Source organism: Littorina saxatilis, linkage group LG15 (assembly GCF_037325665.1).
Source record: "Littorina saxatilis isolate snail1 linkage group LG15, US_GU_Lsax_2.0, whole genome shotgun sequence".
NCBI classification, from domain to species: domain Eukaryota; kingdom Metazoa; phylum Mollusca; class Gastropoda; order Littorinimorpha; family Littorinidae; genus Littorina; species Littorina saxatilis.
In genome coordinates this window covers 3,859,558-3,874,468 of record NC_090259.1, presented here as the reverse complement: position 1 = coordinate 3,874,468, position 14,911 = coordinate 3,859,558, and the positions used below count along the sequence as shown (strand labels likewise).

Here is a 14,911-nt window from a genome sequence, read left to right as displayed (position 1 = left end):
TTTTCACTTCACAAATGCATCACAAATGCATAATTCATCCAAAGGCCGGCAAGGCTTGACATGTTCTTTCTCTGCCAGTCCAGGCCACAAGTGCGCGTTTGTTTCAACTTTGGCCGAGTTCATTACAACTTTTACTCATTTTAGTCGGGAAAAGGGGAAGGGGGAAGAGGGTCCTATATGACGCTGCTTGATTATGCGTCGCCACCCCAAACATTCTTTTATCAATACGATCTAAACTAATTTAACTTATTAAGAACAAAACTAAGCATTCCCCATTCAGGAATATTCAAACAAATGCATAGTCTGTGTGTTTTCATTCAAACCGAACACGCAGACGTAACCGATAGACACAAGCTGACACCCCTGTCTGTGAAATGACGAAACCCTAAAACCTACGTCATACCTACGTCATACCTACGATAACAGCCTACGACGCAATACAGGCGCTAGAAATTATAATTCTATTGACACAGTCACACAATGTCAATACAGATTTCTCTCACTCACCACATATATCTACCTAACTTCTATCTTTCAAAGTCCCTTTTATCTTTGATACGGTCCTAATTATATTTAGGTTTGCATAGAAGTCACTGATTAGGCTGGATGGCTGCATATTATTGTGTTATTTACGATAATGCTTCGAACTGACCAAAGCGTCACTCTGACCTTGACCGGTTTTCATGTATCGTTGAGAGAAATTGATTCTCACAAACTCATCTTTGTCTTTTCAATCATTGTTTTGTCATTTTTGTATCACTATTACATATCCCGTACCTATGTTGCATATGATTTTAGTTTGTTTATAAGGATTTGGTTGTAATGAGTGATGCTTGGTTCCTCTGCAAAGATTGCTATGTGTACAAATTAAACCTACTTGACAGGGAAATACGGTAAGTGTGCGACTCAGGCGCTTTCGCTTTCATTGCGTTTTCTGCACTCGTTTTCTTGGGTTTTTTTGTGACAAATGTAATAAAAAGTTATAGGGTCGGCCCCTAAGAATAGGGTAGGTCGGGTTACCGTAACCACACCTATTTTTTTTTTAGGCCTTAAATCAATGCGAACATGGTCGGACGCTGAAGCACGATGCTTTCACTTTCGCTCGATAGCTCGTCGCAAAATACATTATAACTCCGTTATTTTTAATTTCTTTGACTTAAAACTTGGTATAAAGTCAGATAATGTTGTGAAGATGCTGTATAATTTTATATAAAAATATTACATGTACATGCTTTAGTTTGAGGTCGCGCAAGGTCGCGTGTGGTCGCGTGCGGTCGCGTAGTAATTAGTCAGACCCAGCACACACCCCATATGACACAGACAGAATCCACAACTGCAAAACGTTGTGTTTAAAATATTTACATTTTTAAATGTTTCATACATTTCAAATATAATAAGCAAAATCCAATTACTTCTGTTTGTTTTTAAAGATTCATTTCTGTGTGTAATTAAAGTCTTACATTTACCCAGACGGCAAGTAGGCAGGACTGATGGAACAGCCTACAGATTAGCGCGGCGTTCCTACCAACTGTGATTGTTTGTAAAACGTGGTGTGCTTCGGTAGCCGCATGAAAACACTTGGAGTTGATTTGTTACAGTCATGTGAATGATCTGCAGACCCAGATCGGCAAGTTGATACCTAATTTCTTCGCTGATGGAGTCATGATTCCGGATTACATGGACAAAAAGCATGACTACAGCCTTTGCACAAGACAGACAGTTGCAGAATAAACTTCTTGCAGCAGACGACATATTCGATCAGCCGAAGCAGACGACATTATCAGGTGCCAGCGCTCTTCGGCCTAGCAACCTCAAAGATTCGAAATTTTGTGAAGTGACAGGTTGGAGCCCTGACGAAAGGGTAGTGTTACGGAGGCCTGAGCATGATCCTTCGTTATCAAAACCAAAAACAAGTGTTGGAGCAAGGGAATACCTGCTTGCAAGAGATCGGTCCAAGAAAGATCTGCACGCCGATTCGAACTTTTCGTTTCATCATTATCCAGAATCGCACCGGTACATCGAGCAGTACAGACGGGAGCACACATGTACGGATTCTATCAACTCAGCATCCACACGCAATGATTTCCTTGAACTGCAAAGATTTTACGCATACAGAGCACATGCTGGTTCCCCGCTGTACACACATCCCGCAACAATGGTGGGGTATGCGCCGCAAACTCAGTCAACGAAAAGGGATCAATCGAACAGTACAATTCCGCACAGAAGTTCAGAATCGAACCTCAGATCTACTTCCAGATACAAACTTTCACCAAATATCCATGTTCGAGGCGGGAGTGAGGGAGACCTTACGAAAGACGCTGATCATAGTCAGAGAGATTCGCCTCTTCAAGTTGGTGCTACGGCCGCTGGCTCGACGAATAAAATGGCCATTCACGCAGTCAGCAAAACTCCTTTTCCTAAAGTTCCCGCAAAGGTGAAAGTCCCTGCAAATGCTATGATTTCACCAAGTCTCAACAGAACGCTCAGAACAAGCAGCAGGAAAATAAGGTAGGGCGGAATCGTTTGTGAATTTTCTCCTGGGACAACTCTTAGTCTTACAGCCTTGCCGAAAAACCGTGCGTGTGTGTGTGTAATTAAGTGCGTGTGTATGTGTGTGCAAGTGTACGTGCAGTGTGTGTGTATGTGTGTGTGTGTCATAGTTCGTACGTGCGTCAGTGTCACAGTGTGTGTGTTAAAAACTGACGTCACTGCGAGAATGGGGGGGGGGGGGGGGGAGGTGCAAGATGTATTTCGTAAGTGATAGTGATACCTTTGTCAGTCAACGAAATTGATTGGATCCCCCCATCTCCTTCCCCAATAACAATTTTAAAAAGTCAAATCTCGAGTCACTCCAGCTGTCAGGCTTGAGACGAATCGAAAGGATGGTCTCAATGTATGGGCCTTCAACGGATTTGGTTTAAAGTTAAACATGATTTTATTCAGAAATCACAGTATGCAAAAGAGACACTCGGGACCACACAACCAGCAAACGAATTTTTGTGTACGATTTTTAGCACGTAAATTTAAAGAGTAGATTAGTCACAAGGGTTTCGTTGATGGCAACATGCTTTGATTTGTCTTTGGTGCACATGCATGCGGTTCGTGCAAAGTCATGGGGCTGACGACCCTACACTTCCGATGTTGCAATTATCACCAGTCGTGTACGGTTCTAAGCTATAAACCCTGGATAGTATCTGCTAAGAAACGAAAGAGATTTTTTTTTTCAATGAGAAATTCTAATACTAGTTTGTTTGTTTGCTTAACGCCCAGCCGACCACGAAGGGCCCATATCAGGGCGGTGCTGCTTTGACATATATAACGTGCGCCACACACAAGACAGAAGTCGCAGAACAGGCTTCATGTCTCACCCAGTCACATTATTCTGACTCCGGACCAACCAGTCCTAGCACTAACCCCATAATGCCAGACGCCAGGCGGAGCAGCCACTAGATTGCCAATTTTAAAGTCTTATGTTACTGTTAGGTATGACCCGGCCGGGGTTCGAACCCTTGACCTCCCGATCACGGGGCGGACGCCTTACCACTTGGCCAACCGTGCCGGTCCTCTAATACTAGTAATAGACTAGACAGATACAAAGAAAGAAAGATTGAAAGTCCCTGAAGTATAGATTTCTTGATTTGCTGAAAAAATATTCCTGCACTGAACATGTCTCCTCTAAGTCAGCCCTGAAAGTGGCGAGTATTTTAATTCGCCATATCATAGCGAGTACAAACATGTGTTGTGAATGTGAGTAGAAATGTTCATCTACTCGCCAAATGCGTGTAAAGTTGCTGAAACGAATTGTTGGTTTGGCTAGTAAAGTTTGCTTTCTGACGAGTACATTTTCTGAATCACTAGCCAAAGGCTCACTGACTAGCCAAAGGCTCACTAACCAAAGGCTCACTAGCCAAAGGCTCACTAGCCAAAGGCTAGTGCACCATTGTTTGGACTTTCAGGGCTGTAACTGTAAGTACAATGTTGCGAGGCAGCTTAATTCGTTGTTCTAGTCGGTCATATGAAGATAGGCATTTCGTCAGCACTGAGAAGACTAGCGCATGGCATTTCGGCTGCACCTAACGTAACAGATGACACTCGCTTGGAACAATCTGTTGCAAATCCCTGCTCAGGGTAACACGAATACTCGGCGTTCTGAAGCCCTGCTATTACGGAAGGTCCTGTGTCACGCCTGACTTGAACCCCATGCTGTGCGGGTGGTTGCACCAGCTAATACCAGATCTATTTCGTTGCACGGTCTTGGCCTTGTGTAACAGTTCCTTTGCACCTTTTACCGGTGAATTATTTTGCAGTCTCACAAATGATTTATAGATCGATATGCAGCCCCCCCCCCTCCCCCCCACCACCTTTTTTTTTAATAACTTTTTGTTTTCTTCAACCATTTATTTAGTCTTTGCTGGCTTGATTTCGTTTGCCTTTTGTTTAAATTAGCACTTGAAACTAAGGGACAACTGCCCATATATATTGTGATTACAAAATCAAATCTGTCTGTCTCTGTATCTCTCTCTCTCTCTCTCTCTCTCTCTCTCTCTCTCTCTCTCACACACACACACACACACACACACACACACACACCGGCAAACACACACACACACACACACACACACACACACACACACACACACACACACACACACATCCAGCACAAACCTTATTCACAACCACCACACACAGAGATACAAAGACTTCACCCTGACTGTCACCATACCGTACGGTGAACTGATGGAGGTTCTTTTCATCACGCAGTTCGCCCAAAGTGAGTGTGGCTGCCTGGGAGAGCGCTGTTGGTGCGGTTCGAACCTTAGACACGCTGGCCTGCGTGGCAACACCAGGGGACAAGGTAGGTCACACAACTTGTCACTTGCGTGCGCCAATAGTTATCAATCTACTTTTAATTATGCCCTCAAACGTTTACTTCGCCCCTCCTCCCCCCCCCCCCCCCCCCCCACCCCACCTTTCATCCGTATCTCGGTCCCTCTCTGTCTCAGTTGGTCACATGCTTTCACTACTATAGTTATCAATCGTGTATACTCTCAGTTAATCAGAAGATGCCAACCATTCCACCATCCTCTCTCTCTCTCTCACCTTCCTCTCTCTCTCTCTCTCTCTCTCTCTCTCTCTCTCTCTCTCTCTCTCTCTCCTCTCTCTGTCTCTCTCTCTCTCTTCTCTTTCTCTCTCTCTCTCTCTCTCTCTCTCTCTCTCTCTCTCTCTCTCTCTCTCTCTCACCTTCCTCTCTCACCCCCCCTCTCTTTCTCCATCCTCTCTCTCCATCTCTCACCTCCCTCTCTTTGTCCGCCCCTCCCTGTCCCGGAAGGAACTCGTTCCAAAATATTCGTTTCCAATTCAGTGGTTCGACACTACAGGTTTACCCCTTTTCTCTTTTTATATTTAGTCAAGTTTTGACTAAATATTTTAACATCGAGGGGGAATCGAAACGAGGGTCGTGGTGTATGTGCGTGCGTGTGTGCGTGTGTGTGTGTGTGTGTGTGTAGAGCGATTCAGACTAAACTACTGGACCGATCTTTATGAAATTTGACATGAGAGTTCCTGGGTATGAAATCCCCGAACGTTTTTTTCATTTTTTTGATAAATGTCTTTGATGACGTCATATCCGGCTTTTCGTGAAAGTTGAGGCGGCACTGTCACGCCCTCATTTTTCAACCAAATTGGTTGAAATTTTGGTCAAGTAATCTTCGACGAAGCCCGGACTTCGGTATTGCATTTCAGCTTGGTGGCTTAAAAATCAATTAATGACTTTGGTCATTAAAAATCTGAAAATTGTAAAAAAAAAATAAAAATTTATAAAACGATCCGAATTTACGTTTATCTTATTCTCCATCATTTGCTGATTCCAAAAACATATAAATATGTTATATTCGGATTAAAAACAAGCTCTGAAAATTAAATATATAAAAATTATTATCAAAATTAAATAGTCGAAATCAATTTAAAAACACTTTCATCTTATTCCTTGTCGGTTCCTGATTCCAAAAATATATAGATATGATATGTTTGGATTAAAAACACGCTCAGAAAGTTAAAACAAAGAGAGGTACAGAAAAGCGTGCTATCCTTCTCAGCGCAACTACTACCCCGCTCTTCTTGCCACGAGCGGTGGACTGACGATGCTACGAGTATACGGTCTTGCTGAAAAATGGCATTGCGTTCAGTTTCATTCTGTGAGTTCGACAGCTACTTGACTAAATATTGTATTTTCGCCTTACGCGACTTGTTTTATATTTAGTCAAGTTTTGACTAAATATTTTAACATCGAGGGGGAATCGATCGTGGTGTATGTGCGTGCGTGTGTGTGTGTGTGTGTGTGTGTGTGTGTGTGTAGAGCGATTCAGACTAAACTACTGGACCGATCTTTATGAAATTTGACATGAGAGTTCCTGGGTATGAAATCCCCGAACGTTTTTTTCATTTTTTTGATAAATGTCTTGATGACGTCATATCCGGCTTTTCGTGAAAGTTGAGGCGGCACTGTCACGCCCTCATTTTTCAACCAAATTGGTTGAAATTTTGGTCAAGTAATCTTCGACGAAGCCCGGACTTCGGTATTGCATTTCAGCTTGGTGGCTTAAAAATCAATTAATGACTTTGGTCATTAAAAATCTGAAAATTGTAAAAAAAAAAATAAAAACTTATAAAACGATCCAAATTTACGTTTATCTTATTCTCCATCATTTGCTGATTCCAAAAACATATAAATATGTTATATTCGGATTAAAAACAAGCTCTGAAAATTAAATATATAAAAATTATTATCAAAATTTTTTTTTCGAAATCAATTTAAAAACACTTTCATCTTATTCCTTGTCGGTTCCTGATTCCAAAAATATATAGATATGATATGTTTGGATTAAAAACACGCTCAGAAAGTTAAAACGAAGAGAGGTACAGAAAAGCGTGCTATCCTTCTCAGCGCAACGAATACCCCGCTCTTCTTGTCAATTCCACGGGCACTGCCTTTGCCACGGGCGGTGGAGTGACGATGCTACGAGTATACGGTCTTGCTGCGTTGCGTTGCGTTCAGTTTCATTCTGTGAGTTCGACAGCTACTCGACTAAATATTGTATTTTCGCCTTACGCGACTTGTTTGTTCATTCATTGATCCCGGTATTTTTTCACAGTTTCCATTTCACAAAATCGTCGTCTATTTTCAAGTACTTTCAATATTCTTTCCAGTTTCAACCAGTTATTTCTGATACTGTATAGTGTGAACCCTATCATCCCACCCGTCTATATGCTTTTTTCTCTCTTTTTTTTCTCTTCTTTTTTTGGTGTCCATAGGTATGTGTTCACCCTTAGTGTCTGTTTCACATAATCGTAACATGATCGATTTTGTCGTCCGATAATGTCATCGTCTAGTGAGTCGTTAGAATAGTCGTTGTTCAGTTTGCTTCAATTGCTGAGGAAATTCTCATGCATATATTCGTAGTATAGTTGTTGTTTGTTTGTTTTGTTTTATGCATATATATATATCCACTATGGAGTTTCGATTTGACATGGTCTAATGGTGTTGTTTGTTTTAAGTATTGCCATTGGTTAACTGGATTTACCAGTGCTTACAGTAGTCGTTTTGGAGAACCGTGAGTGTTAGTTAGTGCAAGTACTACAGCAGCGTCATACTGTGGCTTTGCTTTGCCCAACAATATTCGTTAGATGCATGCTGTTAAATTAATTTTACGCATAGACAGACGCAGTAGTGTAGTAGTATGTTGGCCGTATTTCGCTGTTTTATTACAAAACATGCATTATTATTGTGATATACCGTAAAGATCTGCGAGACGATAACCGTTATATTTATATATGCCATGAATGATCATGCCAATCAAGTTTCACGCTCAGTGGCATAATGTCATTTCATAAACTAGTGCAGCTGCTGTTAATATTTTAGTCTGGGAGTAGTTGGTATTGTTGTTATCATTATTTTGATGTGTTTAACGAACGGTTATCTGTGCTTTTTAATGTATGAACAATGATCTGTTGTCGCCAATTCATGCTTTTAACATTTCCAGACTGAACTGTAGACATCATAGTATAAACTTAAACAGTTTATATTTTCATGTTCAAAACGGACAATCAAGAAGTCACTGTGTGTATACATTATGTTCTTTCATGTGTTCAGATGTTCTATGGTACATTATGGTGTCGTTTTGTGTTTGTAGAGTAGCGATTTTGATTAAATATATATATATATACGACATGTAATACAATGCCTAAACCATATAAATCAATCGTACATTTAGCATATTGACCGAGCTGATTTGTTCGTAGTTATCCTTGCTGACGGTAGGGATTAATACTGCATGCTATAATGAACAGACAGACGTACATTATTCCTCAAAGTGTGCAGATTTTGATAAAGAATAAACGAGCAGAATGCAAAGGAAAGGTGAAAAATGAAGAGAAATGATGCCAAAGGAAAGCGAACACACGTTTGTGGTTTTTTGGTGTGATTTTTTCCCGCCCAAATTGAAAGAATGCTAAGTATACCCCCGTGTATAGCAAAGTGTAACTTGCACTTTCCTGCAACAGTGTTTACTCCGGATCTTGGTTCACTGACAAGACAAGTGTGTAAATCATGATTTCATATCGCTGCTGTTTGTTTTGGGGCTGGCCACATGTTAGGAACACTCCCAAAATCTCCTTGTCCCTAAGAACCCTAACCCCATTTTCATTGCGAATGGGTTACGTGCAAATATACGAGCGGATATGATAGCTAACATCTCGACTTGTGACCCCCTGTGTGGGGTAAACTGAGAGATAAAGTAATAAACTTGTAACATTGTCTTGGTATATCTGTTTGTTTGTCTGTCTGTTAGTGTCACTCTTTTTTTTTTGCACACACACACTGACGCACCCACGCACACACGCGCGTACACTCTCTCTCTCTCTCTCTCTCTCTCTCTCTCTCTCTCTCTCTCTCTCTCTCTCTCTCTCTCTCTCTCTCTCTCTCTCTCTCTCTCTCTCTTCCCGTCTCTGTCTCACACCCTCTTCTCCAACATCCATCCCCATACCTTTGTCTGCTGCACAAACTTCGCACCTCTCAGTTCGTGTTATCTTTGTATGATATCCCGTTATCCGTGAGAGGTATACTCAGGGCGAGCTTGCAAAAAGTCGAAGTGAAGACAAGGTTTTTTCTTTGTTTTGTTCTGTTTCTATGTTTGTGTTACATTTTTAGGAGATTTTCCCCCTTCTTTTCAGCACTGAATCGGATTTTTTAATATGACAGAAGAGAAGACTTTTTAGAAAGAAAAAAACTTCATTTTTTTTATTCTTTTACTTCTTTATGTTGATAGATATGATTTTTATATCCAATTAAAAAATACAAAAGGATAAGCAAAACACCATTTCCCTTGTGCTTGCAGGACATCGACAACCAGTGTCTCTTCAATCAAGTCAGTCGTTTGTCTTTGATACGTATTGGCTAGAACGTTGCGACCCCGAGTAGACGCTAGTGTGACGTATACAGTGTGATATCATTGACTGCAAAGCAGTTACACTTACAGTGAAATGTAATATTTTTGTCGTTGAATACGTCATTGGCTAGAGCGTTGCGATCCCGAGTAGATTCTACAATGTGACGTATGCCGTGTGCTATAATTGACTGCAAAACACTTTCATTGGCTGCAAAACAGTTACAGTGAAATATGATATTATGTCGTTAAAATACGTCATTGGCTAGAACGTTGTAATCCCCAATAGATGCTATAATTGAGTGATTGTAGTACTAGATTTCATCTGTAATACGTCAATGGTTCTAGCCAGATGACACTGTCTAGAACCGCTCCGGATCACAAGGTTCTAGCCAGTGTCATCAGTGCAAACAGAAAAGTGTAGGGGTGTACTCTAGTCTTTTTGGCGGTAGTTCTTAAACCATGACTTGCTTTGAAAAGAAGGACAATGGCGAATGCGCGTTACTGAGAAATATTTTTTTCTGAACAGTTCATTCATTATTTGCTATTTCTGTGCAAAATATTTGAAGATAAGAACACGGAAAATGTGAAATAAGTACATGTAGTATTGAATTTCTGGCTGAAAAACAGAAAAAAGAGTGTTGCGTTCTTCCTTGAAGAAGGAACGTTTCTGTGAAAGAAGAGTAGTGTTTTTATTTTCTGGATGAAAAAAGAGACTCGTATTTGCAGATTGTAAACATTGTTTCGAGTTATTTCGAGGACAATTTGGTTAAAGTATTTCGTTTCAACCTCCGCATGCCAACTGGTGTGTGAAAGGCATCACAATGACAGTTCTAGCTACTCTAAGCAGGGGCGGACGAGGGGGGGGGGGGGGTTTCTGCGGTTTCCGGACCCCCCCCCCCCCCCCCAGCCAAAAAATAAAAATATTTTTGTGTGTTTTTTTGGGTTGAGTTTCAATTTTTGGGGTATTAATCAGTGACAAAATCTGCTGCCTGAAACTGGTAATGATCATCCTCAGAATGCACCAGATTGCACCATTTTGCATCCTTTTTTCAACATTTTCCGGGGGGGCATGCCCCCGGACCCCCCGAGCAAGCTAGGCGCTTCGCGCTTTCACACCCATATCTTCACACAATACTTTTGGAACCCCCCCCCCCCCCCCATAAAATGAACTGATCCGCCCCTGCTAAGTGTAAAGCCTGATATCATCAATGCAGCGAGTTTCGTATATCAGTCTTTTTAGGAATAACAGCCCCAGTCAACAACAAGAAATATTGCTATTTCATATGTTACGTGGATTTCCATTGGTCAATTGGGCAAAACTGAGCTCAGTGCAAAAGTGATATCGACGATATTTCCGTCGATATCAGTTTTGATATCGACGACCTCTTTATTGCTTCCCCACTTCAAAAACAAAAACACCTAAATTTAAAAACAAACAAATATATATGAAAATGTAATTATCCCAGAATTTAGTTGAGCAAGTGACTAAAGACTTTTTGAAAGGAAAGACATTTTAAAATACTGAAAAGTACAAGAAAAGAGTGAACAAAAATAAATAATAATCAGAGGGAGGGATATGGAACAGCCAAAACTGAGACAAATACTTTTGTAATTTCTTTACAGTAAATGCAAAATGTCCAGAGAATTAGCAATATACCTAACATTGACTGACTGTGTGATGATATCCTCTGCTAGTGGTCTGTTTTGACAGTGATATCAAAATCTCGACATCCGGCGACCTCCGGTCTCGATTTTGATATCACTGTCTCAACAGACCATAGCAGAAGATATCATCACACAGTCCGTCAATATTGGGTACTGTTAAAGATAGTGTCCTTCCGGCATAAACCATCTTGTGCAACACCATAGATTACATTCACCCCTCCGTTTGGCTATATATATATATATATACAACCACATAATTATGCAGGCTGACTCGACTCCTTTATGTACAAACAACAAGTTTTTGCTGATTTAATGTCCTTATTGACACCCATGTCAATTAAAACAAATTCTGGTTATTCAAATAATGTCCACTCTGCCCAGAAAGTAGGTGTGTTTTTTAGTTCTTCTTTGTGTTGCTGTATGGGTCCCCGTGAAGGGAAGCTCTTCATGTAAAAGCCTGGACAGACCTGTGGTGGTTTACACGATGGTTTACACGATGGTTTACACGATGGTTTACACGATTGTTTACACGTGAAGGGAGAATGCGTCTTTCACTGAAACAAAGACAGTCGACGAGAGAAGTTTCAAGGCTTGTTAGTTTTACCTGCATCGTATTTTTCCTCGATGAGAATCGATGGAGGCTGGCGTTGTAATCACATGAAAGTGTTTTGAGACGAACCTGACTGCACCAGAATAAACCCGTTATACCATGTCAATAGACACATACCTTCTCTGTGCAAGCTTAATCGTTTAAAAGTAGGGTTCCGAGGACTGAGATCCTGCCTACTTTGTGAATAAATAAGTAAAAAACAAGAAACAAAACCTACCAGTTTCAAGTGCCAGTTAAAGAAAAGGCAAACGAGAGAGAGAGATAGAGATAGAGATAGAGAGAGAGAGAGAGAGAGAGAGAGAGAGAGAGAGAGAGAGAGAGAGAGAGAGAGAGAGAGAATTGAATTGAATTGAATTGAACTTTATTTTACAAGGATTTAGATTTAAGGCTACGCCTTTTCTTACAATCTGTCCTTGGGACGCATAGACACACAATTATATAATTTAAAAAAAATAAAAAATTAAAAAGTTAAAAAGTTAACCAACAAAAGGAGGTCGGAAAACGTGATAATAAAGATGACGATGATGATGATGATGACGATAATGATGATGATAATGATGATGATGATGATAAAGATGAGGCATGAAGAGCATACATATGTGGTTATTCATAAAATCAAATGCATACTATGCAGGTAATTATAAATACAAGCTGGTGGCAATCGAACATGTAGCAATAGAGTAACAAAAATATGTTCAGAATATACAATGCACAGCATATTTTTGACGTAATACTAAGTTTGGTAAGTCAAAAGGCGTTAAACTACTCAGACATTAAGTGGTTTTTTACACATTTTTTAAAACTTTTTAATGACTTTAGGTGCTTAAAGGATGATGGAAGTGAATTCCAAACTGAAGTACCCGAAAAGGCAAGACTGGTCTTATACAGGTCAATTCGTGGAATTGGTGGGATCAAGTTGACCGACCCATATCTGTGGGTAGCTTTATTAAATAATGATGTAATGTAAATCGGCACTTTACCGTGATACAATTTATGCATGAAAATGGCTTTGTTTAACTTGAGATGCTTTTCCAGTGGAAGAAAGTTAAGCATTTTTAATTTCATATCTGTTGAGGCATTATCCTTTACGATGAGTTTGGCCGAGCGACGATAGAGAGAGTCTAACTTTTTCAAGTGGACATCACTGCTGCCATCCTAGAGCGTCGAAACATAATTAATGTGAGGCATTACATGAGCATGGTGGAACATTTCCAGAGTCCTTCTGTCGGTATATTGCTTTAACTTGGATAGGAGGAAAACGTTCTTGGCTACTTTCTTGCAAATATGCTGTATTTGTGCCTGCCACTTGAATTCACAATCAAGAATTACCCCTAAAACGCGATGCTGTTGAACTTGTTCAATTGATTGCGTACCAATAGTAAGATTTAGTTTGAGTGGAGAAATCTGATGTTTTTGTCTGGTTGCAATTACCATACTTTTAGTTTTTATTGGATGGACAAGCATAGCATTAGCACTACACCAGTTATTTACATCGTTTAAAGCTGTTTGAAGGGAGGACTCTATTACTGTAACAGACTTTCCACTTGAGTGAAGAGAAGAATCGTCAGCAAAAAAATCACTTCTTACATTACTGTCAGAAATGTGCAGTGGCAGATCATTGATATACAGACAGAACAAGATCGGCCCAAGCACTGACCCTTGAGGCACCCCGCATTTCACAGTCTCCTCAGTAGATATTTTACAGTTTAGGGCAGTATATTGAGATCTGTCCTGTAAATAGGAAGCAAAAAAGTTACACACTGAACTGTTTCTGAGATACAACTGTAATTTCTTCAGTAAAATTGAATGATCAACAAGATCAAACGCTTTTTTAAAGTCGAGAAACACAGCACCACTGATTTCAGATCGGTTTGTTGCAGACAACCAGGTGTCGCATAGCGTGGTAAGGGCGCTGTGACAAGAGTGATTTGTTCGAAAACCAGATTGAAATTGATGGAAAAGGTTTCTGCTTTCTATGTACGCGAGCAAATGTTTGTGAATATGTTTTTCCAATGGTTTGGATAAAATGGGTAATAAGGAAATGGGTCTAAAATTATTTGGGTCGGATAAATTTCCGCCTTTATGGAGTGGAATTACTTTTGCTCTTTTTAGTAAACTAGGTACAGTATTTTGCTTTATGCAGAGATTATACGCATAGGTGAGTGGCTCCACAATATATGGTAGAGCTAATTTGGCCAAGTAAGGAGGAATCTTGTCAGGACCCATGGACTTTTTATTCTCAAGGCCTTCTAGCGCCTTACCTACCTCATGCACTGCCATGTCTGGAATAGTAAAAAAAATCGTCCGGTTTACATTTGTCATTGCAAAAATCATGTAATTTTGTGAGAGAGACTTCAAGGTCAGAATCAGGACTGTCGCATTTTGCAGATTCATTTAGCCTATTGGCAAGGGACAAAAAATGGTTATTAAAATCTTCAGGGGAGATGGTTGTGGCAGACCGATTTGAGTTCTGTTTAGATTTACCTAATATGTTATTAACAGCACGCCAAACAGTTGCAATATCTTTCTTGTCCTCGATTAATGTATTAAAATAATTTGCTTTTGCTTGACGTGTTAATTCTGTCACTTTATTCCTTTGTTTCTTAAAATCAGACTTCATGTTGTTTGCTTTGTAAAAATCACGCAGGGACATGGCTTCTATAATCTGTTCCGTCAACCATGGGGGAAGAGATGGATATTTCACAGAGAGAGAGAGAGAGAGAGAGAGAGAGAGAGAGAGAGAGAGAGAGAGAGAGAGAGAGAGCGTGTGTGTCTGTGTGAGAGAGATAGAGTGTGTGTGTGTATGTGTGTGTGTGTGTGTGTGTGTGTGTGTGTGTGTGTGTGTGTGTGTGTGTGTGTGTGTGTGTGTGTGTGTGTGTGTGTGTGTGTGTGTGCACGCGCTGGCGTGCGTTTGTGAGTTCGTGTGTATGTGCATGAGCACTTTCAAAATCGCACACAAAGCGTTTGTACTTGAGTTCAAACACAAAATGAGTGCGCCGACAAGAGAACGGGAACAACATCATCTCTTTCTTCGAAGAAGGTAAATAAAGTTCTGTGACTGAAATGTGTCGCACTGATGTCTGCAGTTGTGATATTTTTAATGCATCAATTGTGCTTCCAGATTAAGACACCCGCTTAATTGTGGCTTTGGATCTGCAGTGACTAAGATCTTTCTTCACCATTCATTTATCAA

General features: G+C 40.4%; 1 protein-coding gene across 3 annotated transcripts in view; it reads left to right on the top strand.

The window, feature by feature from the left end:
• The first annotated feature begins 1,519 nt into the window (after positions 1-1,519).
• LOC138948236 (serine-rich adhesin for platelets-like) overlaps positions 1,520-14,911 on the top strand; it is a 35,319-nt gene continuing 21,927 nt past the window's right edge. For all 3 annotated transcript variants that reach the window (XM_070319755.1, XM_070319753.1, XM_070319752.1), the window contains exons 1-2: positions 1,520-2,508; positions 4,762-4,855. In XM_070319755.1, coding sequence (XP_070175856.1) covers positions 1,691-2,508; positions 4,762-4,855 — 912 coding nt within the window. In that variant the 5' untranslated portion in view covers positions 1,520-1,690. The remainder of the gene's footprint in view (positions 2,509-4,761; positions 4,856-14,911) is intronic.